At 42.5% G+C, this 25,288-nt stretch overlaps 2 protein-coding genes across 5 annotated transcripts in view; both read left to right on the plus strand.

Annotated features, from left to right (window-relative positions):
- The window catches only part of clcf1 (cardiotrophin-like cytokine factor 1), an 18,568-nt gene extending 7,571 nt beyond the window's left edge, over positions 1 to 10,997 (plus strand). For all 4 annotated transcript variants that reach the window (XM_025911684.1, XM_025911680.1, XM_019365732.2 and 1 more), the window contains 2 exons: positions 4,081 to 4,235; positions 7,163 to 10,997. In XM_025911684.1, the coding sequence (XP_025767469.1) occupies positions 4,119 to 4,235; positions 7,163 to 8,509 (1,464 nt within the window). In that variant the 5' untranslated portion in view covers positions 4,081 to 4,118 and the 3' untranslated portion in view covers positions 8,510 to 10,997. The remainder of the gene's footprint in view (positions 1 to 4,080; positions 4,236 to 7,162) is intronic.
- Positions 10,998 to 21,369: 10,372 nt separating this feature from the next.
- The window catches only part of slc43a1a (solute carrier family 43 member 1a), a 46,624-nt gene continuing 42,705 nt past the window's right edge, over positions 21,370 to 25,288 (plus strand). Inside the window, exons 1-2 of the mRNA XM_005467611.4 lie at positions 21,370 to 21,481; positions 23,118 to 23,240. The gene's annotated coding sequence lies outside the window, so the exon portion shown is untranslated. The remainder of the gene's footprint in view (positions 21,482 to 23,117; positions 23,241 to 25,288) is intronic.

Below are 25,288 nucleotides of genomic sequence, written 5' to 3' on the forward strand. Positions count from 1 at the left end.
CCCTGCCAATGGAGGAATTACATCTAAGCAATTGTTCCCAGATGTTAGCGGACAATGTTGTTGTTGTTTTTTTTTTGAGCTGTCAAAAGTTTCTGATATCTCTGACTCAGAATCACAATCATCGGCTCACATGAATAGTATTTGCAGGGTCTGCTGCCTGGTCTGATCATGACGTGAGTCCGGTCATTTTAGCAAATATTGAACAGATTATATCGAGATATCTTTCTTAAACTCTGGAGAGAAAAAAAGCATACTCAAAAATCAGTCACGGAACTGAAATATAACCTCAATATTCCAATCACGGATTGCAGCAAAGTGGAAAATATCTGGAAACATCAGTTATTTCTGTCCCTAGTGATGTTTGATATTGTCCTCTGGTGGAGTAGAGTAATTCTTCACAGCGACTAGATACAAGTTATGCGTGACAAGTGAGGGAATTAGCATCCATCTCTGGATTTTGGTTCTGGAAAACATGGCTTTGCGAAAGGTTAAATCTTCTACTGTACACACAGCACTTGTATGTATGTATGCACATGACAACATCCAATCCTATCCAATCAGCATTACACAGGAAATAATAAACATCATGAATCTAGAGCTGATTTACAACATCTTCTATGTACTTAGGTTTCATCTCTGTTTCAGACCTCTTTCAAGTGGTTAGAGCGATGGAGGGCAACCTTTTTTGGCACCCGAGTGAGTTTTTCCTGGACCAGACCGGAGAGATTTGCTTGCACATGGTTTTCCCACAATACCAAATTCTGTTTAAGTGCTTGTTTAAAACCTCAAATGGTGATGCATGCTGGGAAAGATGAAATACCAGTCCTCTCGGATGGAAGCGACACAACACCCACAAACACTGGGTCACTGTTTTACCAAAACAGCGTCTGGAGTGTAAAATGTCAAATGTCCTTTTACCCTTGAACACATCCTTGCGCCCTAACATTCAACTCTGAACCCTGACCCCCTGTTGGTGTTTAATTCTGAACTATCTGGAGCGCACAAGCTCTGCCGCCAGAACCTCCCGTTCAGCTCTGCTCTGCAGATGGCAACCAGACTCCAGAGTGTCAGAACTGACTTTACACCGGCGAACAAACCGAAGATAAAAATATGATCTGTTGCAAATAAAGGAGCCCCCTCCAACCCACCTCACCCCATGTGTGCATATGTGTAACTCTAATAGGTACACGTGTGTAGACTCACACACACAACTGCGTGGAAGCAGGTCACGGTCGGCCGTTGTAGGGAACTCCTGTGTTGCTGTAATGCAATCCTCCCATGGAGAATGTTCTGGTTTCAACCCTGCCCTGCGGAGTGCGCTTCCACTGCCAGGTACACAGACACAGCCCCAAGCCTACAGGGCTCGCCTTGAAGTCGGGCTATATGCCGACTATACTGCCGTTACTCAATCTAATATTATATAACGACAACGTGGCTTTCGGTTTGAGTTATCTGAGTTTACTTGTACAAAAGAGCGGTTGTTTTTAGCGGCAGCAGAGGCCGCTTTAAGACATGTCAGTGCTCAATCAAAACAACAAGAGCCTTTCACGTCTGGCAATCATCTCCAAGCATGTGGCTGCAGACAAAAGGAAACGGTTTGGAACAGTTTGGGTTGATTTTTGCCAAGAAGATTTTTCCTCCTTCATCCCGGACTCCTTTTTTCGGTACCTGTTTATTCCCTTTGAAAATGACCCCTTACTGCACACTGTGAGCCCTTGTTTTCTTCAAGCTTGTTTACTTCAAGAGTCAACGATGTCGTGTTGGTTTCGGGGTGTTTTGATGCTAATGGAGGATGTTCAGTGGGAGGAGCCAGCTGCTTGATGAGCTCCAAATGTTCCGCCGTTGCTGAAAGATGCTTAGTGCCTCTGACAGGTGACGAGGAGTGAGGAGGAGGCTTGGCTGACAGGGGTTGCCCTAGATGACTAACTTCAAGGTGTGTGTGGGAGTTGCCACGGGCTCAGAAAATAGTCTGGGAAAATGCCTTGATGTAGTCGGCAACTTGGGGGTCAACAGGTAGGGGAAGAGTCACCTGGTGTGAAAGAGTCCTGTTTAATCAAGCAGTTAGGGCGTTGTTTGCTTAGATTTTGCCCTGTCACTCAAAGCATGACACGCATTTTAAATCCTGTTTTAATTTGAAACTGTCTGTCATCTGCTATTAAGTGAGGCTATAATAGAAGCAGTTGCCATGTCACAGTGCTTTTTTTTAAATTAATCAAATGAAGTAACCTAATTAAACCTACTTGTTGCTGTATTCTAGTGGTTTGTTTTTGTTTCCGATTTTTGGGTGAGTCATAACTAATCACTTACTTAATATAGAGAGCTAAATCTCTTCCTCAGTGCAGTTATTTCTGGGACGCTTTTGCATATCACTCAGTTTCAACCCAACCCTGTGTGGGAGTGCATACTGATATGGCAAATATGGTGAGTCAGAGAAGGAAAAAAAAAGGTGTTGACTATTTAAAACCGAAACCATTTATTTATTTATTCTATTTTATTTATACCCAAGTGAACGCTAGGGGTAAATGTTCTGCAGGGTGTTGAAGCAATTCACTTAAAGTCTCTTATTAGTCCTGTGGGGCCCCGTAGTGAAAGATCAAAGGGAGAGAGAAAAGGGAAATTGAGGAGCAGGCGAGCTAATCAGGGTTAATTGTCTGCTGTTATTCCGACCTAATGCATGCGAGAGATAAGATCGCTGAGAGGAGAAAATGAGGATAAAGGTATGACAGGGAAGATAGGAACGCTGGAGTAAAGTGTGACTAATCTGGAAGCAGAAAGGGATTGCTCTGGTCAAACAACAGGAGGCTTGAGGTGTGTCTAAGCCAGAGGAGATTGAGCATAAGAGAGAAAGCGGACACACACATAAACACACACACACACATTGTGCAATGCATATTTCACACCTGTTGAGCAGCAGCATGGTTTGCCCATAATTACAAGCATGAATCACGGCCTGCCATCCGGGTGTCAGGAGGATGGGGGGGATGATGGAGAGCAGAAATGAAAAGAGGAAATGTTTGCACGGCTCCATTGAGAGGCTGAAGCAGTGCTGAGAGAGTGAGTTAGCGAGCAAAGGGAGAAAGTGTGAAAGTGTCCTGAGAGAGAGCGCATGGGACGAAGAGAAGTGGACGTACATGAAGTTCCTTAATGTTGAAAATCACCTTTCAGCTCCAATTTTCCAATTTTCTCAGTTTGAAACCAGAGACAGGGGCACTGAAAGGTTTCCGCTCTTACAAACACACTGCCGCCCCCTCTCTCTCTCTCTCTCTCTCTCTCACACACACACACACAATCATTGTATACACTCTCAGAAATGCGAATTTAATCCACATATATAATTACGGCTACAAACATTCTCACAAACACTCACACAGTAACATGAAACACCTACACAAACACTCTGAAACCTAAACAAGAAGTCCACAGCAAACATACAACCCATACAAACACATTAATGTTTGTGATTGTAAAGAAAGCCACATGCCTTTGTTTTCGGGGTTATCGGTCAGGAATGAACGCGTGTGTGCGAGAGTGTGTGCGCGTTCAGGCGACTGCTGTCCTGACAGACTGCTGCATTGAACATAGGAGCCATTTGTCTGACTGTCTGAAGCTATTAAACAAGGTCTTATTTGAAGCCAGAGTAAACCTCCGACAGCCAGAAACCTCTAAAATTAGATTGGAAACGGAAAAAGCTTTATTGGCAGTGTCAGATGACTCTGACCTGGCAAAATGTAAACAGACAAGGCCATCGTCATAGAGACAAAGAAATAAACTGGAATATTGTAAAAAATTCCTATAAACAGTGTGATGCGACCGGAGAAAAGCTAGGAAACTGTTGCTGGAGGTGATTTTCTTTTTTTCTGTTTTTTTTTTTTTTGCTAGGTGAGCTCGCAATCATCAAAATTCATTTAAAAACTCATCATCCAAGTTAAATAATGAAAACACGTCTGAGAAAATAAATTTCACCTCTCTGTTTTCACGGCAAATACCTCTACAGCGTGCGCTATTTAACGCTTGGACACCCAAGACGTGAATGTCATTAAAGACACATCTCACAGTGTTGCTTTCTTTGTTTCTCCACAGTCGATCAGCACCAGCTCGTCTTGCTATTGGCCGCTGCCATGGCCACCGCCGTGGATGCTCTCCACAGCCTGGCCAGCGAGAGGAGTTCGATACAGAGCACCTATGAGCTCACCAAGTACCTGGAGTTTCAGCTGAAAGAGATCAAAGACGTATATGTGAGTAGTTTTGTGATATGTTCAGTCTTTTATCAAAATGTCTTCATCAGAGAGACAAAAAGTAAATCATTTCCAAATAGGAATGCATATACATGAAATACACAAGAATAAATGAAAATACTTAAACAAAACTCACAAATGCACTATTTATCATAAGAATCTATTAAACGATGACAATGAATATGATCCCTCACAACAATGAAAGGAATAGACAGTTAGCGAACATCTACAGATAAAGAGCCACATATCTGTTATGGTTCCTCATGAAATTATGGTGAAATTACATCTCATCAAACAGGCACTTTAGTCATTTGCAGTAATTTGCCGGTAGTTAATGTTCATATTCACACTGTGGACGTTTGTGTAGTTAACAACTGAAACTACACACAATTTTGGGCCAGAAAGTCCTCAATATGGACAAAAACACTGGGCCAACTACACATTACATCTACAGAAGCTACTCAGGCTACGGAAACTGATGCCATGAAGCTCCAGGTGCACAATTTTTGTGCTGATTTTAATGCCAGAGGAGATTCAGAGCTCTGCATTTATTTACTCAGCAGAGATTTGGTGACTTTTACATGTGATGCGCCTCATCACTCGGACATCCCCCTCTGTGACCTTACCTGTGGTAATGGGACTAAAAACACCTGAATTCAAAGATTAAGAGGTGTGGCTAAATGCTTTTGCCCACAGAGTGTATAAGGCAAGGACTAGTTCCCAAAGGGAAGCCTGATGGATGTTATATAGATAGCCACAGATGGCATTTCTCCACTTTCCCATGAATAAAGGAGTATTTCTTTTCTTATACTTGTAAACAAGTACAGCTCTTTGCAATAAATTAAACTGATTGACATTTAGTTGACATGTGGCTTTTTTGTAATAAATTATAATGCCTTTCTCTCAGCAAAATAATTAATGAAGTAGCTTTTTCTTTTTACCAGCTTCTCCCTCGGGCGATTTTGCTGTAGCTGAGCTGCTCCCTGTGTGAATTAAATTTTTGGTTTGTAAACCACTTCAAAGTAACTTTCCCAACACTGCCAGGCCAAAGATAAGAAAAATAATAGATGTAACAGATAATGAGAACTGGGAACAGAAGCTTATTTTGAGTTTAGTTTTAAAATGGCTACAGTTGGGGTATATCTAAGCTCCGTGGGGAGCTGATTCCAGCTGTGGGCAGCAGGATGGCTAAAAGCCATTTCACCATGTTTGGTTTGAGTTGACCAATCCCTGCAGACTTGAGAGACCGTGCAGGCCTGTGCTCAGTAAACATATTTGTGATACTTTTTTGGACAACACATTGGGACTTAAGGTGAATGTATATTTAATTGACAAACAGTGCAAGAATACAAGAAACTGGAGTTCTGTGTGATCTTGTTGGTGTATCTCTGTTACATTTTGACGACTGTCTAACATTACTGCAGCAGTACACCTGACAAGAAATCAGAGCATGAAGGAGCTTTAATACATCTCCCTCCTTTTTATTGCCAAACATAATTAGTTCTGTCTTTATGTAGTTGAAGGATGTTTTATTGCATCCAGTTGTTTACCTTCTCGTGGTACATGGCATGTTTGTGTGACTAGTCATATGGTGAGATTGAAGCAACCCTGTTGGACTCTATACATCATGGAGGCCCCTTCATATTCATCATTACTAATACTAACTCTATACCCTGCTTTTTAAATATGATCTTGACTAACTAAAGAACACTCCTGAAAGCACTACCCACTTCTTCTGTCCATCTAGATGTAACTCCTGATGAACAGCATCAGATCCAAAAATAAGATCTAAGTAAAACCATGGTGATCTGTCCAGGGTGTACCCCTCCTCTCGCTCTATGGTAGCTGGGACAGGCTCCACCCCCCACCCTGACCCTGAAAAGCTTAAGCAGAAGAGAATAGACAGATGGTATAGACAGAAAGTAGTGCAGGCGGATGTGGCTGAGGAGGCAGAACGGGTTGTCTACTCATTGGAGGCTTAGTGGTTCAATCACCAATTCCATTCTGCATATTGAAACCCTTGAATTTGTAAAAACACTTCTTTACTTGTTTTCTGACTCCTGAACGCTGACAGGACTACAGCTGAAAGTCAAAAACTGTCTAACATTATGTAGAAACACCTTCATTTAAGCAAGATGTTAAGTCTATTAACTTGCATAGGGTGGATTTTACCAGCTTTCCTTTCTGGCTTTAAATGGGCTGCAATTATATCACACTTCTCCGACCATAATGACCGCTTGAAGCACAAGAGTGTATTAAGAGCAGTGCTTTTTAATTCTACAGTGCTTTTAATATTATAGTTTTGTATTCATTGGTAGAATATGTCACTCTGCTGTAACTTTGTCTATGTTTGTCATTGGACATGTGCCGCAGATGATGCCTCTTATATGTGAACAGGCTCATGAAGAACCATTTAGCAGAAAACCTCCCACTTCTGAAGAAACACAACCAAAAAAAAAATCACGCTGGTTGTTTTTTTGCACGTTACTTGCTGAGATCTGGGACTTTGTCAAGACAAGAAACAGAAACTGCTATTTCAGATCAGACAGGTTTTTACTCAAACCCTCCGGTTAGCCGAACTATTTGGAAACTAATTTGGAGGAGAAAACAAAGCCAAACTGCAGAATAATTGTCAGTCATCACAGTTTAGTGGTTGACTTTCCCGCTCAGCCTTTATACAGTGTATTTGCATAAACTGTGCACTGTTTTTCTGTGTATTTAGTAGCACCATGGTATTCGCCTTCCTTTTAGTTAAAAAGGAGGCCCCCTAAAGCACTCAAATAGAGTGGCTCTTGACTTTTTTTCCCCACCCTGACAAGTTTTGCTTTATAGCAGTGAAGATATTGAAATTGTTATGATGAATGATTGCTCAATTTGTAATAAACTATAATAAATCTTCTCCTTTCCTCTTCTCATTTGTCCTCCAGCTGACCTATCTTGGCCCTCCATTTAATGACAAAGACTTCTCCCCTCCGAGGCCCAACAGCACGGCTCTGACACTGCCGAGTGCTGCCACTCGAGTGGACCAGTGGCATCGCCTGGAGAACAAAGCACGACTGGCCCAGAACCAAAAGGCCTACTCTGTCCTTCTGGGAGCTGTCAGGGAGCTGGCCCGCTCGACCCTCTGCCCCTCACTCAAGACCTCCCTGCTGCACTTCTGCATGGGTCTGGATGGACTTCTGGGTTCAATATCTGCACTGATGACTGTGCTTGGTGACACAAATCCTACACAAACTCCAAACATTAGAGGTAATGCTGGTGAGCTGCAGTATTTGGAGACGGGGACAGGAGGTGGCCGACCAGCTCCGCTCATGAGCCAGAACTTGTACAGATCAAGAGCCGGATCTAGATCGGTGTCTGGTCAGCGTAGTGGCCAAAGAAGAAGTGGGGCAAAGTTAGTCAGAGGAGTTCAGGAAGATGGTGTCACTAAGGAGCTGACAGAAAAAAGGAGAGGAAAAGAGGCAAGGAGAGCAGAGGCAGGCAGAGGAAGGAGTAGCGGATTGAGGGAGAGAGTAAGGGGAGAAAGACGGAGAAGAGAGAAGAGGGAAGAGCCAGAGAGAGGAAATTGGGCAGCCAGTGCAAAAAAAGCAGCAGGGAAGGAGGAAGAGGAGAGATGGGTGAGGAGCAGAAGGCTGTTAAGTATCACTGAGGATGGAGAGGAACAGGAGAGGCAGTTCGAACCCAGGGTTGAAGTGTCATATGTGGACACAAAAGGCTTAGGCTCCCTTCAACAACAAACAGAAAACCAACAAGGAACCAACAAGCATCAATACAGCTACAACCTGAACGCACATCACCCAGACACGCTCAGAGCGGAGGACGGATTCATTCTAGAGGGGAGCAGAGAGTCAGAGGTGGAGGAGGACAAGCAAGCATACACAGGTGCTACCTCCTCTTCCTCCAGTGGATATCTGAAGCAGCGTCGGTCTCCTCGCTCCCTGCTCTCCCCGACCCTCGAGCCTCCTCTGTCCACACTCTCCCTCCTCTACCAATTCGGAGCAGGCGAGGAGCACACCCTCCTCCCCCAGCCTGTCCCTCTATCTTTACAAAGGGGCACCTCCCTACTCTCGCCTCCCTTGAATCCGCTCTTCACCTCCTCCTCCTCCACCTCCGCCTCCTCTTCCTCTCCCTCATCTTCCCTGCTGCCGGCGCGGCCGACAATGAACGACTTTACCAGGAAGGTGGAGGGTTTCTGGATACTGCGAGAGCTTCAGAGCTGGCTGTGGCGATCGGCGAAGGACTTTAACTGCCTCAAGAAGAAGCTCCGAGGCTGAGGCACTGATAAGACTTACACGCACGCTCACAAACACACACAGACACACAAAAGTGCAGTATATCGGCAATTATTTGCACAAAATCTGAGTGGAATCAAACTGACGGATTTAACAGACAAAAGCACATAAACACATGCATTCATACCGTACTGGAATAAGTGAATGAAGGACTATTTGGCAGGTCACCAGAAGTGCTAATGGAATATAAGACACACAAAGCCAACACATTACCAGCACTGTCACCCGCCTAATGCACATAGCAGCTCATTGAGCGAGACACACTGAGGCTGGGCTGAGTTACCGGACTTCACGGCTCATAGATCAACAGAAATACCACTGTAGGTGGTTAGACACACACATGCAGACGAGGGCAGACTGAGTGACAGGCGGCGAGACAGACAGTGCCTCCATTGAGTGAAAACTGATTCAGTGACCCCCAGATGTGTGAATCAGCAAACATTCATTTTCTCTAAAGGAAGAAGGGAAAAATTCTGAATGGGCAAAAGACAAAAGGGGAGGAAAAATGGCCGGAGGGATGATGGGGGCGCAGAGGAGGAGAGAAAGAGGCAGAAAAGGAGAGGAAGCTGAGTCAGGGGGATGACTCTGGAAATAACCAGCAGAGTGGTACTGCTGAGTAATCACAAGTCAACTGGTCAGTTACAGTAACCCTACAAGAGCGCTACACATACTGCCCGGACACACACGCACACACACGCTAATTATTGTGGTGTTTCCTGCCTTAACACACCATTCACTTTTATCCCATCAATTCAGCTCTTCACATATTTCACTTCACAGCAAGAGATATTAACAGAATTTGAGACAAAGCAAAGAAATACTTCCACATTACACTGCAGTGGAAAATATACTGTGTTGCTTCCTAACAGGAAGCTTGATGAGAACATCTAAACCACTGTCAGATTTGTACAATAATATGATTCTAGAGCCAGCTTTCAGTCAGCTTTCTTAAGCATAAAAACAGGGTAAAGAAATCTACTAACCAGCAACTCTAAGGCTCACATTTGAATACACATTTCTAATGTCTATTTTTTTAAGCCCAGGTAAATATGTAAAATCACCAAGCTGCAAAACAGCAAAGCCTACAGGTGGTCACAAAGTCTTGAATAAAATGTTGCATAACTTCAGCATCCATGTAATGCCACAAATTGTAATTTGTATATGTATTTTATATCAAATGAGACTTAATTTAGTGTCAACATTTTGTCCCTGTTCTCAACTTTCATTTATGCTTCTAATATCTTGTGCCATAGCTATAGCAACTGACTGTGCTTTCTCAGACGCAAACAGAAAAAGACTTAAAAGTGGACCTATTATACTTGTCCTTATTTTATTTTATTTATTTTCATATATGGATGTCTGTGCAAAAGTCTTGTGCCACTCCTTATTTCTTTATATTTTGCTTCCAAGAAGCCAGCTTTTGTGATTTTTATAGTGATCTCAAGTTTCCTGGCTTTTTAAAGGTCTTTTAGATTTTAATTTGGACACTGGAGGAAACTGAAGAAGTGGAGGATAAAAAAGAAGTGGTGGAAAGGCTAAAAACTACCAACAGAAGATAAACAGTATTTGAAAGTCACGCCCTTAAGAAATGGATAAAAATAAGCAAAGACCCGACACAGGACCTGAGGGATGCATCTAAAAAAAACGAAACATGAAACACTATCATGGATTGGCCTCCCCAGAGCCCGGACCTCAACATTACTGAAGCAGCGTGGGATCATCTTGACAGAGAACAGAACAAAAGTCAGCCATGAATGTCCTTCAAGAAGCCTGGAGAGCTATTCCTAGTATATGAAGAAATGAGGGGTGGCTCAAAAGTTTTGCACAGTACTGTACAGTTTTAGACATTTTTTTTCTGTGATGTCATTGACAGCAGATATTCTTATTCTGCTCAAACCTTCCATTTGCAAAAAGGCATCCAATCAGAAGAAAATTAGTTTAAAGAAGAAGTGAACTAAAACAGCTGGCTTCAAACTGCAGAGTCCAAATAAAATATGTACTTTTAAACGAGCATAACAGGTCCACTTTTTGGGTATCAAAGCTACAGATACAGAATTTCTTTCAGAACTGGAGATATGGGCTTGGTCGTGTTTTTGCTAAAGATTTCTGGTAACTGATTGTAGTGACAACATCATGAAGCAAGTTGGAAAACTGCTCTGTAATCTCATTTTCAGTGCCAAAAATCCTGAACTTTTTTTCCCCTTTAACTAACTTTACATTCCTAAATACCAAAAAAACAGACGTGGAGGTTAACAGATGGCTTTTTTTTTCCAAGAATAAATGTTATGTGTTTGCAATGTGCCTTAGATGATATGGCTAAAGGTTATGGATCATATCTATACTATTTATTGAACAAGATGTTTATTTATTTTTCTCCAGTGTGAAAATACTGTGTTGTAACTTGAGAGAGAATAAATACTAGCTTTTGTACAGAGCGCAGTGTTATTGGTCATTTGGGAGCCCGTTGGGAGAAGAGAATAAAGAAATGCATATGGGATTTTTGTTTGCAATGGTTTCAGTTTTATAGGGATGGTTTCGGGTGATTGGCACAAGGGGAGAGGAGTTTGGGGTCAGGGCGTTCCCTGAAAAACAAAGGCCGGCTCACATTCGTCGCAAAAAAAAAAGAAGGAAGGAGTGAGAGAGGCAATGTATGAGAGTTTTTATTTGTCTGTCCGGGTGAAAATTTACGATCGTTTCCCTTTTTGCTTTCATCTCTCTCTTCCCACCTCCTTCTTTGATTTTTCCTTCTCATTACACTATCTCACGAAGCTCGTCTTCCCTACAGAACAGCCCCTGACCTACGACACTGACTTACATGAGCACAGGTACAAACACTACCCATAATCCAACCAGGGTCTCTTGTTGTGTCTGTGTTTGCCCCGTCTCTGTCACCGCTTTTGCCTCTTATGTTTTTTTGGTTTGGTTTTCTTTGCATGGCCATTGTCTGCTGCCCACAGTCTTTCAGCCTTTTATCGCTTCTTCACCTGTTATCTTCTTTTTTTGTCTTTCTTGTTTGGCCTTATTGCTCTCAACTGCACTTTTTCTTTTCCCATGTATTTTGCTGTTCTGTGCCTCCCCTCGGGCCAGATATTAAAGGATCAATGAGAATCTCCCTTCCATCACCTCCAAGGTACGCACCTGCACGTAACCGCACACTCCCCTCCCTGACACACACACACACACACGCATGCACGCACACAGTCACAAACACTCAAACGTGGACGAAAGTGCTGGCAAACAAGCGCACGCATGAGCCTCAAATCCAGAATTAGCTCACTAGGAAGTGACTTATATGGGAGGCTTACTGTGTCAACGCTGACGCATCATCGTCACGCACGCACTAAGAACTCTCGCTAAGTGCTGGAAAGGGTTAAAAGGCATGACACATATGTGTACACACACGCATAAACACAAGGCGCCGTGTGTTTTTTTACAGTCAGTAAGCAGTGACCGAGCGGCTGCCAGCAGTCAACAAAGGCAGCTTTGTGGGGCCAATAAGTGTGTGCGTTTATCTGTGTGTGTGTGTGCCCCTGTGTGGGCTTGCAAGTGCAGCACGTGTGTGAATCATTATCTCTATGTGTCAGAACTTCGCTGGAATGAGGCTTGTCATGCATAGCTATCTAACAGCCATCACTCACTATCGTCTCTCTCTTTCTCTTTTCGCCGCTCTCTGCCTGTCAGCGATGCAGAGACAAATTGCTGTAACTAATACATAACAGGATAGCCGAGCCCTGTTAGTATGACTCAGTTGGCAGGTCCTTCGACGTGAACAGATACTGAGTGACAAGGCATCGACATTATTGGCTTGTTTCGTCTATCAGGCAGTTGCTGCTCACACAGGCCTGTCTGTGTGACTGACAGAGCTGTGATCTAATACAGTGGAGGAGCTCAACTTTGGGCCATCTTGTTGAAGAAGAAGTTGTTTTTATTTCCTCTTGGAGAGCTCTCCTTTTCTTTTCTTTTCGTTTGGTTTTCTGGTTTCATTGCTCCCTTTACTCCTTTGCACTCCAAGGAAAACCAAGCTTTTCCTCTCCTTTATCTCCGTTTTGAGTTCAAACGCCCCTGGTGTATCATATTTTTTTTCCAGCCATTTTCCATTTAGAGGGATTATCCGTGTATATAAGTTTGGAAATATCAATATCAATTTTCTCCCTCAAAGCATAGCAGGGTAATAGTAAAAGTCAAAACTCAAGCTTGTTTTGGCTCGGGGCCTTCATCAGGGTCACATGTTGACAAGCCAAGACACAATGATAGAGCAATAAAGCTGTTGGGGTTTTGACCTGTTAGAACATTTTTCACCGTCCTCTATGAAGTGGGTGAAGCCGTGCCAGATTCCTTCTCTGTAATAGCAGTCTTTAAGTTCACTCGAAATATAACTAAAGGTACGTAACAAAAGGATCAATGAACAACTGAGATCTGAAATATATGACAAAATGTGTAAGTCATATGAAGAATTTCAGTTATCTGACTGGGTGGGAACTTAAGGGTAGGGATGTGAAATTCATTGTTGGTTTTGAGACACATGCAGCTTAGTTTGACTTTTAATGGCCAAACCACTGAAATCAAAAATAAATTTAACCCCCCCCCCCCCCCATTGTTTTGCTTTTATGTTACCGTAAAGAAGTTTAGGTACAGCTTCAAAAAATTCACGTTTAACTTAAACCCTTTATAAAATTGACTCTGAACAACTTAAGTTGTCTCATGGCTCAGTCACACTGCATTAAAAATAGGAGAGCAACCTCCTTGTGACTAGAAAGACATTTGGTGGTCGTCCCAATTATTGTATTGCCATTTTATTGCTGTCCTCAAACTTGCTTCGAGGACAGCAACCGCCTGTGACTGGTTGCAGACCTGGTCCCTACCTTGGAAGCAACCATTTCAAAAGCAACAAGACCTCCTTGCAATTGCTGTAGTTGCTGGTTGATTGCCAGGGTCACCCATAGTTTCTCTGTTTCTGGTTTGTGTTGCAATTTTCACACTTTTGCTACTATTTGGAGAATACTTAGCGAGTGCAGACAAGTTGTCTTCCAAACTATGGACTACTGAAGACATTTGTCAGTGTAGTATTGTAGATCTCTTTGTGACTAATTTTTCCGTGTGATTACCAGTCAGCGAATACACATTTTTCCCCAGTGTCTGCTGGTCACGGGTGGGTTGCTGATCAGTCTGTAGGCCTGCGTGAATGAGGCATGAGAAAAGTAAGTTGTCTCCATTTTTAACCTTTTACCTCCTTACTTTGAAGTAGCATACCAGACAATATATATAGAAAGAAAGGTGTGGGAAACAGTTTTTTTCTTTAAGGGCGACTGTCAATAATCTCTGGTGAAACAAACAGTCCAGGATTTATGCCTTTCTTTGTCATTTTTTGCAAAGTCATCCAGTCGGCCAGCTTTGGGAGTCCGATTCAGGCTCCCAGGCCACATGCTTGAAATCCCAGCTTAATGCAGAGTTAAACAGTTTTATTTGAAAAGAACCTCCCTGCTGATGTGTGCCAAAGACACGGGACTGCAGCAAAACAATGCAGGGTCACCCCAGAGGAGAAAAAAGGTCCAACTGCTAAGGTAAATAACGATGACGTCATCCACCAGGGTGTTCATTCAAATCTTAGGTAACCGCACATCCTGATAGATTACATTGTAACAAGAACAGCATATTTATGTTGTTTACCATCATCTCGACAAAAGACTAAACATTTGTTGATTGGATACATTTTTCCAAAATCCTGTCAGTGAGGATTACACAGCGTTAAGCCTGTAAACACATTAATTTTTCACTAAGGCCAGATTCCCACGAACACGTTTCAAATTCTTTGAAGAACTTTGCCATTTGCAGTGTTTATTTTTTCCATTGTTATCTTAGTGTAATACATATAATCTCTGTCTGTCTGGGTGTTTGTTTGTTTCTTTGTCTGTGAACTCCTCCTAAACAATCGGGAGTTGAGCAACCAAACTTGACGCACAGGTACATCTCAGTCCTCTGAAGGTACTTATCTATATCAGATTTTATGACGTCATCTTGTTGCCTAGCAACCACCTAGCAAGCCTAAAATGACGAGTTTAACTTATATGCACTTATAAAAAGTTATTAAAACATCATATAAATTTTATTTAATGCCAGGGACAACAGAAGCCACCTTGCAATGGACCCGTTTTTAGTCTTTATACGTGTGACTTTATTATTTTTAGGATCAGAATCGTGAAAGAAAATTGTCAAAGGGTCTTTGCAGCAGTAAAAATGCTCCTAAGATCTTCCTCGAAAATAAATCTGTCACATCTTTTGTTTGGTGATAAATGCAGTCCTGGTTACTTCCCGGGTGCTTGGATGTAGAAGAGAGTGCAATTCCTCTTTGCCCTTAAGGGGTGAGGTTCCTCTGTGGACATGTGTGTGTGGTGTGTCAAATTCAAAATACATTACTGGCATCAGAAAGTCACTTGTGGTGGTTTGAATGTTGTAAAATACAACCAGAGTACATCCTCCTGTCCAAAATATTACTAGCTAATCGTAAACCATCAACAGTGTGTGAAATAAAGGCTAAAGTCTCCAAGAAATCCAGTGTATCCCTGTAAATTATATGCATGCATTTTTCAAGCTCTTCACGGTTCTCATCTTCCCCCCCTCTGTCTGTAGTTCTCGTGTTTGCTCGCCATGCTTTTTTTGTTTCCTAATCTTTTTTCCATATGTCCCACTGCCTCCCTTCACAGCGTCCATCCGTATGGCATCCTCTCTAACCACACCAGAAGCCATTTTGTGTCATTTCATGTCAGTTTTGTTTCATTTTCTCCCCATGTGTCCCCCTTTTCTCGGCTACAATCAAACCCTTTCACCCTTCCCTCAAATTCCCTCGGCCACCCCCGCGTTCTCTCCGCCTTTTTCCATCTGTCTATCTCCTTGTCTCCTCTTCCTCTTCTTCTTCGTCTTCTCCTCTCAGTCTCTTCCCTCTCCCTCCCTCTCTCTTCTGCTCACCTGCAGCACATAAAAATTCCTCTTTTCTTTCTCCAGAGGATAGTTCAGTCACTGTGGGATTTACTGCATTCCTCTATGCTTTTGCTCCCTCTTTGTCTCCATATCTGTCTCCCCTTGTTTCTCTCTGTTTTGGCAGCACTACACAGCAGTGGAGTCAGCCTATCTTGTCCTTTGTCTTTTTAACACATTTATATCCCTCTTTAAGTCCCTCTGTGCTTTCTTTCTCCATCCCTTCCTGTCTTTAACACATACTAATCCTATACCTGTTGATTCCACGACCACACCCTTTTTTTCTCCTCTGGAGCACCCACTCTACCTGCTACACCTGGCCTCTCCCTCCTGCTGGGTTTCTTCCATGACCTGGAACATCACGCCTCCACTTACTTAGCTGGAGGGTGCTGGGTTGGGCTGCAGGTTCTCACTGCTGTTTAGGGGTTGGTGGGGGTGGAAGATGGAGGGGGCGCTTCAGGGCCTGGGGCCTGGGAAGAGGTTGATTTATGAGTTAATCAATCGGTCGTCCGTGTGAGTGAGTAAAACCGCAGAGGTGTGTGAGCTCTTTCATGTTGCTGTCTGTGCTTGTTGACTCAGTCCCTTAGGAAAACAGCAGGAGCTGTCACTCCCCATGTTGTTCAGCTCCTCGACATGTTTTCAAAAGCAATTACGGAGAAATGGGGCTGGGTGCTCATCCACCTTGATGGTTGAATGCCTTGTCTGTGTGGATGTTGGTGTATGGTGTTAAGGTCTTACAGAAGCCTCACCTGACCGTGAAAAGCTCTGACATCACGTTTGTGCATCGGTGGGGAGAATTCTCTCCGAATCGTTATTTTATGGTGTGAATGTCATGTGCCAAAATAAACACAAAAACAGATCAGTGACAACAGCGGTTCTGCTTGTTCAGCTTTAGATGACTGATCTGACAAGAAGGCAGAGATCACAGAAAGTTGTGTTTATACTGTCTCATCAATTGTGAGCAGCTTACACAGCTGCCATTCAGCTCCATTGTTCAGATTCACAACTGCTCAGAGATTTTTTCAGACAGTGTACTAATTTAAACACATTTAAGCAGCTGATCCAGGACATTTGCTTATCTCTGAATCCACTTTTACTCTACTTTGGTTTGTGAAAGAAAACGACCTTTGACTTCGTCACTTGATAAATGATGAGAACTGGTTTAAAGGAGTGTAAAGGAGTGGTGGAAAGAGTCATCACTCCTTTACATCATCTTTCTGTCATACAAGCTGCGTGCATTTAGCTCATGGGAGCTTATATGCTGGGAGTTGCTGCCTTAAGGACCGATAATAGGAGTGACCTGAACACTCGACTCCTCTTGAATGGAAAACTAAAATCATATACAATTTAAAAATAATGCATTCTTGTTTTGCCTGGGTCGAAATCTTTCAACGAGTTGACTGCTCTGTGATGTAATATAGTGGTTTCTCAGTTAAAACAGTAACTCCAATGCTAGACTAGCCAGTTAGTGCCATTTTTATAATCCTTACAGCCAATTTCAAGCCAGTGCCCTTCTGCACTTGATGAACTTTAGGCTAATATATAACTATTTTTACTTTGTGGCAGTATGCTGGCATGGCAAAGCATGACCCATCGAAATCTTCCTCAACAGACTCCATATATTATTGCGGGGTCTTTACCTTACAATATAAAGCACCTTGAGGTGGCACCTTGTGATTTAGAGCTATAAAAAACAAAGTCCAATTGAATTTAATTGAATTTAATATAAAAAATGAATTCATCAAAATAACCATTAGGATGTGACTCTGGATGCATAGAAGTGAATGGGATCAGCTCACCTGATCTCAGGCCTTTGTGAACATTTTCCCCATTATATTATTTTCCCATTAGTTTAAATTTCATTCTTATTAAATACAGTGTTATATTTATGTTTTAACTTACCATGGTAATTGGCAAGTTGCTAACATATTTTCAGTCATAAATGTGACTTTTAACAATTACAAAAAATAAGAAAAATTAATTTATATTAAATTGACATTAAGTTACATAAAAAAAAAATGTCATTCTTTAAACTCAGGACTTATTAACTCAAACACACCCTTTCGCTTTTCAACAGGTTTGTTCAGCTCAAACTTGATCAGTCATTATAGTAATTATTAGGTGTAATTATACCAAAACAAGATGTGGAGAAGACAGAACAGAACATTTAGTGATATATCTGGTGGTAAAAATGGTAAAAGGTTTTTGTTTCTCCAGATTTTTTAGGGTCTCTCACGCAGTCTGATTTCTGCTCCCTTGACTGAGGTGTTGGTAGGTTGTTCTCTTCTTCTCTTCTCTTCTTCTTCCTAACAGATAATAACCTCTGTTTTCTCATTTATTTATTTTAATCTAAAGTTCAGGGAACTCCCGTGTAAAAAGAGGTCAGTTCGATATTTATTTATTGTTTTGATTTGATTTGATTTTAATGGTGTGTATTGAACTCAACCTTTCTGGATTTTAGTGTAGTTTTTCTTGAGGCTATATACTTTTAATGTACGGTACTTTGGTCAGTGCTGTTGTTATGATGTGCTATATAAATAAACTTGACCTTAATAATTGTTATTAATCAATAATAATTATTAACAGCATTGATCTGCATGTCTCCTTGCATGTCTTGGTAGAGAGCGTTACAGTAGTGGAGATAATGGCCAAAATCCTCCGCTTAAGGCTTCAAGTTGGGATTTTACAACTTAATGTTGGCTGTGTCCATCTTTTACATACAGTCTATGGATATAATGGTATCTAGTGATTCATGAAGGAAGACAAAATCCCTGCCTCTGTTAAAATGGAAGATGTGAAGATGGAAATGGAGTGCAGCAAGTAAACAATGACTTGAATCAGATCCTGAAACTGTTTGTTGATAATCTCATGGATTATCAATATTGACTGATACTGATTGAGTGAGTATAGTAATATCTAATGTAACTGACAATGCAGAAGAAACTGTATCCTACATCAAGGCCAGTGCTTCATTTTTGCTTCAAGAAAATCATCACAAGAGCACAAAGTAAGCTGTCCTGCTGTGTAAAAGTAACAAACCCATGCGCCTCCACGTCCAGCAAGTCCAGCAGAAAAGTGATGGTAAAGTCCCCATATTTCAGACGTTGTAACACCAAAGCAGAAAGTACTGTAGTTAAGCTGAGTTTATGTTTTAATGGTTACTGTTACTTTATACAGATTAAAAAATCATTAAGAAGAGCAGTTATACCAAAACAAGGTGTCAAGCAACATGATCTGAACACCTGGCCAATCAGAAACAGTGTTTAGATGTCCTCCTACCCACAGGATGTTGCTTTTTATCAGCAGATTTCAGCTTCAGAGAACCTTTGCATGTTTCCACGTAGTGTTGTGTATTTTCTTTGCTCACCCCCCCAACTCTCTCTGTGTTTTTCCTTCTGCTTGTCCGTCTTTCTGGGGGTTTACATTTAACGTATGTTTGTGTGCGTATGTGGTGAGAGAGTGATGAAAAGGGAAAACAAGCGAAAGCTACTTTAGAGAGAAAAGACTGGGGGAAAGCAGAAGGAGCCAGATGACAAACAGATGATAAAAGAGACGTTTGATGGCGTCTAATAAGTCCGATAACTGACATCCATCCTGCCAAAAAGCAGAGATGAACAAATGCAAAACAGAGGGTGCAGCAGCAGCAGCAGCAGCAGCGGCACGGACGGGTGGGGGAGGTAGACACATGCATCCAAACGCAAGGTATGACAAGGTATGCACCTTTGTTCCCAGAGCCAAGCTATCCTGAGGTGATTCCAGCAACCACAGCCAGGAACTTCCCTCTGTGCATTTGTTTTGCTCATTTTATGACAATCATATTCCTCCCCGTCCCTCGTAAAATCTCATTTATGATTAATGGCTACAGTTGGGAGTGTTTGAGCAAAAAGAGGTTTTTTTTTCTCTTTTCTTTCCCTCGAGGGTTTGGGTGAGAGTCAATGAGGCGTTTTACGTGTTGCTGTGTCGCGGTCTACGTTACATGTTTGACGTGTCACGGTTTGTTAGAGACTAAAACGCCTGTTTTGGACCGGCTGTCCACCCACGCAAAGAAGACTTACAGTGCTCTCGCTCTTTCTCTTACATCCCCCCCCCCCCCCCCCCCCCCCCCCACACACACACACACACACACACATACACATCTCTATCCTGTGACTTGAAAATGGGAGAATGGTGCTAAAGGTAAATAGAAGGCTTTTAAACTGTCTGCATGACACAAAAAGACAGGAGATTATGGAAGAACTACAGACTCCCTCACAGATACACACAATGTCGTGCACTTGTTTTTGTCACTCAAGGAGAGACATTACATTCATGCCCTGGAGACTTACCCCAACTTTAGTCCTAACAAGTCCATGCTACATCCCTGCCTTTAACCTTTAAAATTACTGTGTTTATACTGTGTTTTTAATGCAAAACAAGTCTCGTGAAACACACAAAAGACACCAAATTTAGCCTTCCTCATCCAGCTGAAACCCGATGTAGCACAAAAGATGTCTTTCTTTTCTCTAGATTTGACTGCAAGACCTTTTTTTCTGGAATAAATCAAAAGTCGCTCTTGCATCTGGTTCAGAAGCAGCACCTCAGCTTCTCGCTGGCTTGAGCCGGCAGCATCACGTCCCCTTAATCCAGGCTTCACTTTATTGGCTCTCTTCTGGCTTTTAAAAGAATCCAGGTTTAAATCAAAAGGTGATCAAACCCCATCAGGGCCCCTCGACTCTAGAACGACCAGTCTGAGGAGATAAGGCTCGCAGAATCAGTGATTTCCCTTAAATCACTCCTGTTTATACCTTCCTTTTATATGATGTCATACTTTGCATATTTTTTTTTTTTGACTGTCTTTTAAAATTGTTTTTCCAAGTGTTTTAATTGCTTTTATTTATGCTTATTTATTAAATCTTAAACTGACATTTTTAGGACTCTGCATCGCCAACAATTTTTAAGTCTCCCTGGTTCAAGTGGTTCTTGGTTCCCACTTTGCTACCTCATTTAACTCCTGCCTCACAGACACAACACATTTCCTCACACACCTGTTCGTGGCTTCCTCTTTTGCTTTCTTACATTCTCACTGACCCTGAACTTTTTTTTTCTCCCCCACCATGCACCATTTCTAAAGGCAGAACCGAATAGTGGTCCAGGCCTGGAGAGTACACAGGGCCTCTTACAAACCTCACCGTAACATGATGCTGTTTCTTCATTCCGTCACGCTGTCTGAGTTTTCTTTAATTGCTTTGTGGTGTTTCACCATTTGAGCATATAAAGACAAGAATGGACCAAAGCAAACTCAAGCTGGGCATGCTTGTGTCTGCCTGAAAGTGCGGACAAGGATGAGCGAGTAGGAAAAAGTTTAGGGAAAGAGCGGGAGTCCTGACCAGATGAATGAAAAGCGGAGGGGGGGGGGAGCTGATTCACATCCTCTTTTTGACGCCTTGTTTAAAATCTGAACTTTTCATCTCGAACCTGCAAAAACATCACTTTACCTATCCAGAGGAATGATTCCCACGATGTGTAGCAGGGCTGATCCCCAGTTTCTATTAATGCTGGCAGATTTGTATTTTTTTATGCTTCCAAAAAAAAGAATAATCTCACATCTGCCGTGCAACCCCGCCATGAAGCTATTTAGTGCTAGGAGCAAGAACATTCAAAGAAATCCAGAGCAAGTTGTTTTGAATAAGTTTGTGCTTTCATCTACAGTTTGCTTGGCAGATGGAACAAAGATCAGATGCACTGGTCAGTTTTGCCCACGGCTTTCTTAGTTCTGTGTGACAGTCAGAGTTAATTCCTCCTCAAAGACCTCAGTGGGAGCTAAAATAACGAGTGACTAGAATTAGATTTTGTTCAATGCGGCCCGGCTTGATTGACACGTTCTACAATCAAATCAAAGTGCTGACAGCTGGGACTGATTTCCACAAACTGTTGTGGTTTAGAGACACAGAGATGAACGGATGGCAAAGCAAAATCCAGAGAAACAGAGGAAAACGGAGAAATGTGGGTAAAGAATGGGGTTTTTTTGGGCAATATTTGTTTTCTATTAAACTGATGGTTGTCGTTTTTGACCAGTATGGGAGGCAGAAATGTGAGAAATTGAACTTACCACAGAGATGCTCAGATATAGTTTCACAGTCTACAAATACAGTCAGACAAGCTGGCAGGAAAGCCGTTTTATTAATGCAATGTTGACGTTCTAATTAGTTTAAGATGAATGTATTGCACTGAGGTTTCACTTAGGGCAGCTTTGTTAGCAGGCAGTTGCCTATTCGCATTAATTTAGACTAATGCATCTCGTCTCCATCCTCTTTTTTTTTAATATTTATTTTTGTTTTGCTCTTGGCTATCCACTAAGAGAAATAACATAAAAGCCATTACTCTGCTAAACATCCCCACAAGCAGTTTTTGAGAAACGTGGACATATGGACATACTTTATTTTTTCTGCTTGAAAGGTACAGAACACGACTATTAAGTGCAAACTCAGGCCAGAAACAGCTGTGCACTGCTGCTAACACCACATCAACTTTTTCCAAGATCTGCAAAGACAACATGCGAAGGTGAATGAGAGACAGAGCCTTCAGCTATCAGGCCCCTCTCCTCTGGAGCCTGCTTGCACTTAGGATTCAGGATATAGTTGGCCTCTCTACTTTTAAGATTAGACTTAAAAGTTTTCTTTCTGGTAAAGCTCAAGTCAAGGCTGGATCAGATGATGCTGAACCATCGCTTAGTTGTGCTGCTATTGGCTCTGACTCCTGCAGGACTCTTCGATTGGTGCTATAAATACAACTGAGTTTAAAGATAACTGGACCCAGAATGAGGTTAAAACTGAGTGTAATCCAATCACAGACCAGCAGCTTGGTTTTTAACAGGTGAGAAAAGGAGCAAGGAGAAGTCAGGCTTGTAGCGTTGTTGCCTTCTTTTCTACCCGTACCTGTTTCTACAGTAGAGTCGCTGAGGCCAAAACATTTTTCTGCGAAGTGCTCTTTGGGCTGGTTTCCAATTTTGCTGTCCTCTTTGTGTTTAAACTTAAACACTAAAAGAAAGATCTTGTGAGTGTCCTCATTAGGACTGGGATTTATGCCAGTGGGGTGTGAATGTGGCCTCTGGATTTTATTGTTAAACGGTAAATATGTGACAGTGCATCTCGGGGCATGTTCCAGAGTAACACACAGGTTATGTAATGAGTTGTGTTAGGTAGTGAATTACTTTTTAGAAGGAGTAAACGAGTAACACAATACATTACTAGTACTTGTTTTTTTAAACAACACCACCCAACGTCTAGTCACAATTAGTATTCTTTATGGGTTTTTTAAAGCTTTTATTTTGATAGTAGAGTTGAAAGGGAAGCTGGGAGAGGTCTCTGCACAAGCCTTATGGTACATGGGTTACCTGCTCAACCCAGTGAGCAGAAAATAATACTACAGCTGTTTTCATACACGCACTGCAGCAATGATCCTTTCTAAAAATTCCCCAATGGAGCTGCATGTGAAATCACAAATGTTCAACTCAGTCAGATGAGACAGCTCCCTAGTACAAAGCCAGTGTAATATTCAGTTGCACCCATGTAGGAATATGTAGGTAACAGCACTAAAGTTCACAGTAAGTGTCATGCTGTCTCTTGCATGTTCTTTCCAGGAGCTGCACCTCGCCTAAACCAAACAGAGTGATTCCAGCAGCATCCTGTGGCATGTAACATCCGAGAAACTTTGGACCCGAATCTTCCAACTCTGTGCAGAGTTCATGTGTCGAGTCAGAAAGGTAAAGTTACAGACCACAACAACGAATACGTGGAAAAGTCTGTAAATGCGAGCGAAATGAAGTTGGGTGATGATTGGGGTTTGCTTCGAGTGGCCCTATCGCATTACCCGCAGTCATCTGTCGAGAGCATCTTTAAGGGTTCGGTTGGGTTAAACCAGCCTAGGCTGTGCGAGGAGCCACTCGATGGCGTCTAAGGACAAACGTGTAGCTATTTGTATCACTAAACACGAAAGAAAGTCTGTCATCATAGCCTCTATCTGGCTGCATCGCAGTGCCTCCCTATCTCCCGTATTCTGCGTATTTCACGTGTCTCGACTTGGTGAAAGGTACGAAAGGTACGATAACAGCAAGCAAATTCAAACACTCTTTCCTTAAAGTCCTCTTTTGTGCTCAGAAACGTGATGACGTTATGTCGAAACATCGATATGTTTGTTTGTAAGAGGGGTCCCACCTGTGCTAACCCATTAAAGGTGGAGGTTTTTTTTGTATTTTTCAGCGTCCAAGCCAAAGGGCGTTCGATAGATGTCCTGTGCTGTTGAGGACGTGAAAAAGATTGAAAAAGACAGCCTGACGAGCCGTCCTTCTAAAGCACGCTGACTTCATTACTCTGATCAGACCCTTTCGGTTAAAGTAAGGGTGAAAGTTTAAAGTTGACTGGGTTGCTGCTAATTTGAAACCAGGTGGCAGTCTGTTTGAAACGTGAAGCTGCCGCGGTGCGCTCAAGGCTCCTTCAAAGTCACAACATTCCTACCAAGAACCTGAAGTTTTGGAGTGAATAAGTGAAGAAAGACAGGAATCCACGTATGGCCTGTTCAGACTGTAAATAGAGCAACGTGATGAGCGTGAAGAATAGCAAGAAGAGGGATTCGGGGTCAAACACAAAATCGGGGATTTCAAAACATCTACAGAGATTGTGTGTTTTCCTAACCTACGCAAAAACCCATCCTCGCATCTCCCTCTCTTAAGCTCTCGTTGAAGTTTCATTAAAGTATGCTTTTAAGTTAATGCATGATCTTATCGCGCATCTCCATTCAGCTCAGCTCCTCTCTCTGCCTCTCTCGCTCTATTTGTTATCACTTCTAATCTTCTTCTTCCTTCCACAGTCTCCCACTGCTTCTCTCAATCCACCCTCATCCCCCTCCCGCCTTAACACACACTCACCTTTTCACTTACCCTTCGTCGTGCTCTGTCTGATTTACTCCGCCTGCTTGAAGGCACTCATTATCTACTTGAAGTTATGGAGCTCCTTAAAAGGCAGAAATAGAAGAAGGGCGAGAGGAGCAGGTAATACTTGAGGCCTGAGCCACTAAGACCTCCGCCATTCCCTGCCCGTCCTTCAATCTAGCTTTTGTTTTGGCTTTCGTTCCCATCCCTCCATCGAGAGTTAGTGTTACACCAGTAGCCCTGTCTCTTTCTCTGCTCACCCTGTTCATGTTTTCTTTCCTTGGCTCATCCATCATGTGCTGTCGCCGGCGGTTGTAACGCTGTCGTGTAATTATCTTATATTTATGCGAATATGCTTGTCCTGAGCTACTGCCGCGTTGGTTTAATGCACACTCAGGGCTCCTTTCAGCCCAATGCGTCTAGTTTCAAGAGCTTCATGTCATAACTCAAGCCAGGAGTAGACGTTTGATTGGCCCACAGGCTCAACTGCACAGCGGGATCTCTTTGATTATTCGCCGACTTCAGGAGTAGCAAACCATTTTAAGACAGCAGGAGCCCTTGTGGAAAAAAAACTGAATGTGCTAATTACTTTTAGGCACCTACTTGCCTCACAGGGTACAAATGCACCATAAGCAATTTGAAGGATCCTTCTTATTACTGGTGTTTCAGTGCTGTGCAAACATGCAGTTTCGATTTGTGGAGCCACAGTGGGAGTCTAACCCCTAACCACAGAATGGCCACGCCATGCTCTGCCCATTGAACTTCAGAGCGGGAGCGTGCGGAGAAACAGCAGGGAGGGTAATTACTACCTACACACAATGCCCTCAAAGTCTTAATGCCCTCCCGAGGATAAATCAGTCAACTTTTGATCTGGACTCCATTTT

The sequence above is a fragment of the Oreochromis niloticus genome, linkage group LG2 (genome assembly GCF_001858045.2).
Source record: "Oreochromis niloticus isolate F11D_XX linkage group LG2, O_niloticus_UMD_NMBU, whole genome shotgun sequence".
In the NCBI taxonomy this organism is placed as follows: Eukaryota; Metazoa; Chordata; class Actinopteri; order Cichliformes; family Cichlidae; genus Oreochromis; species Oreochromis niloticus.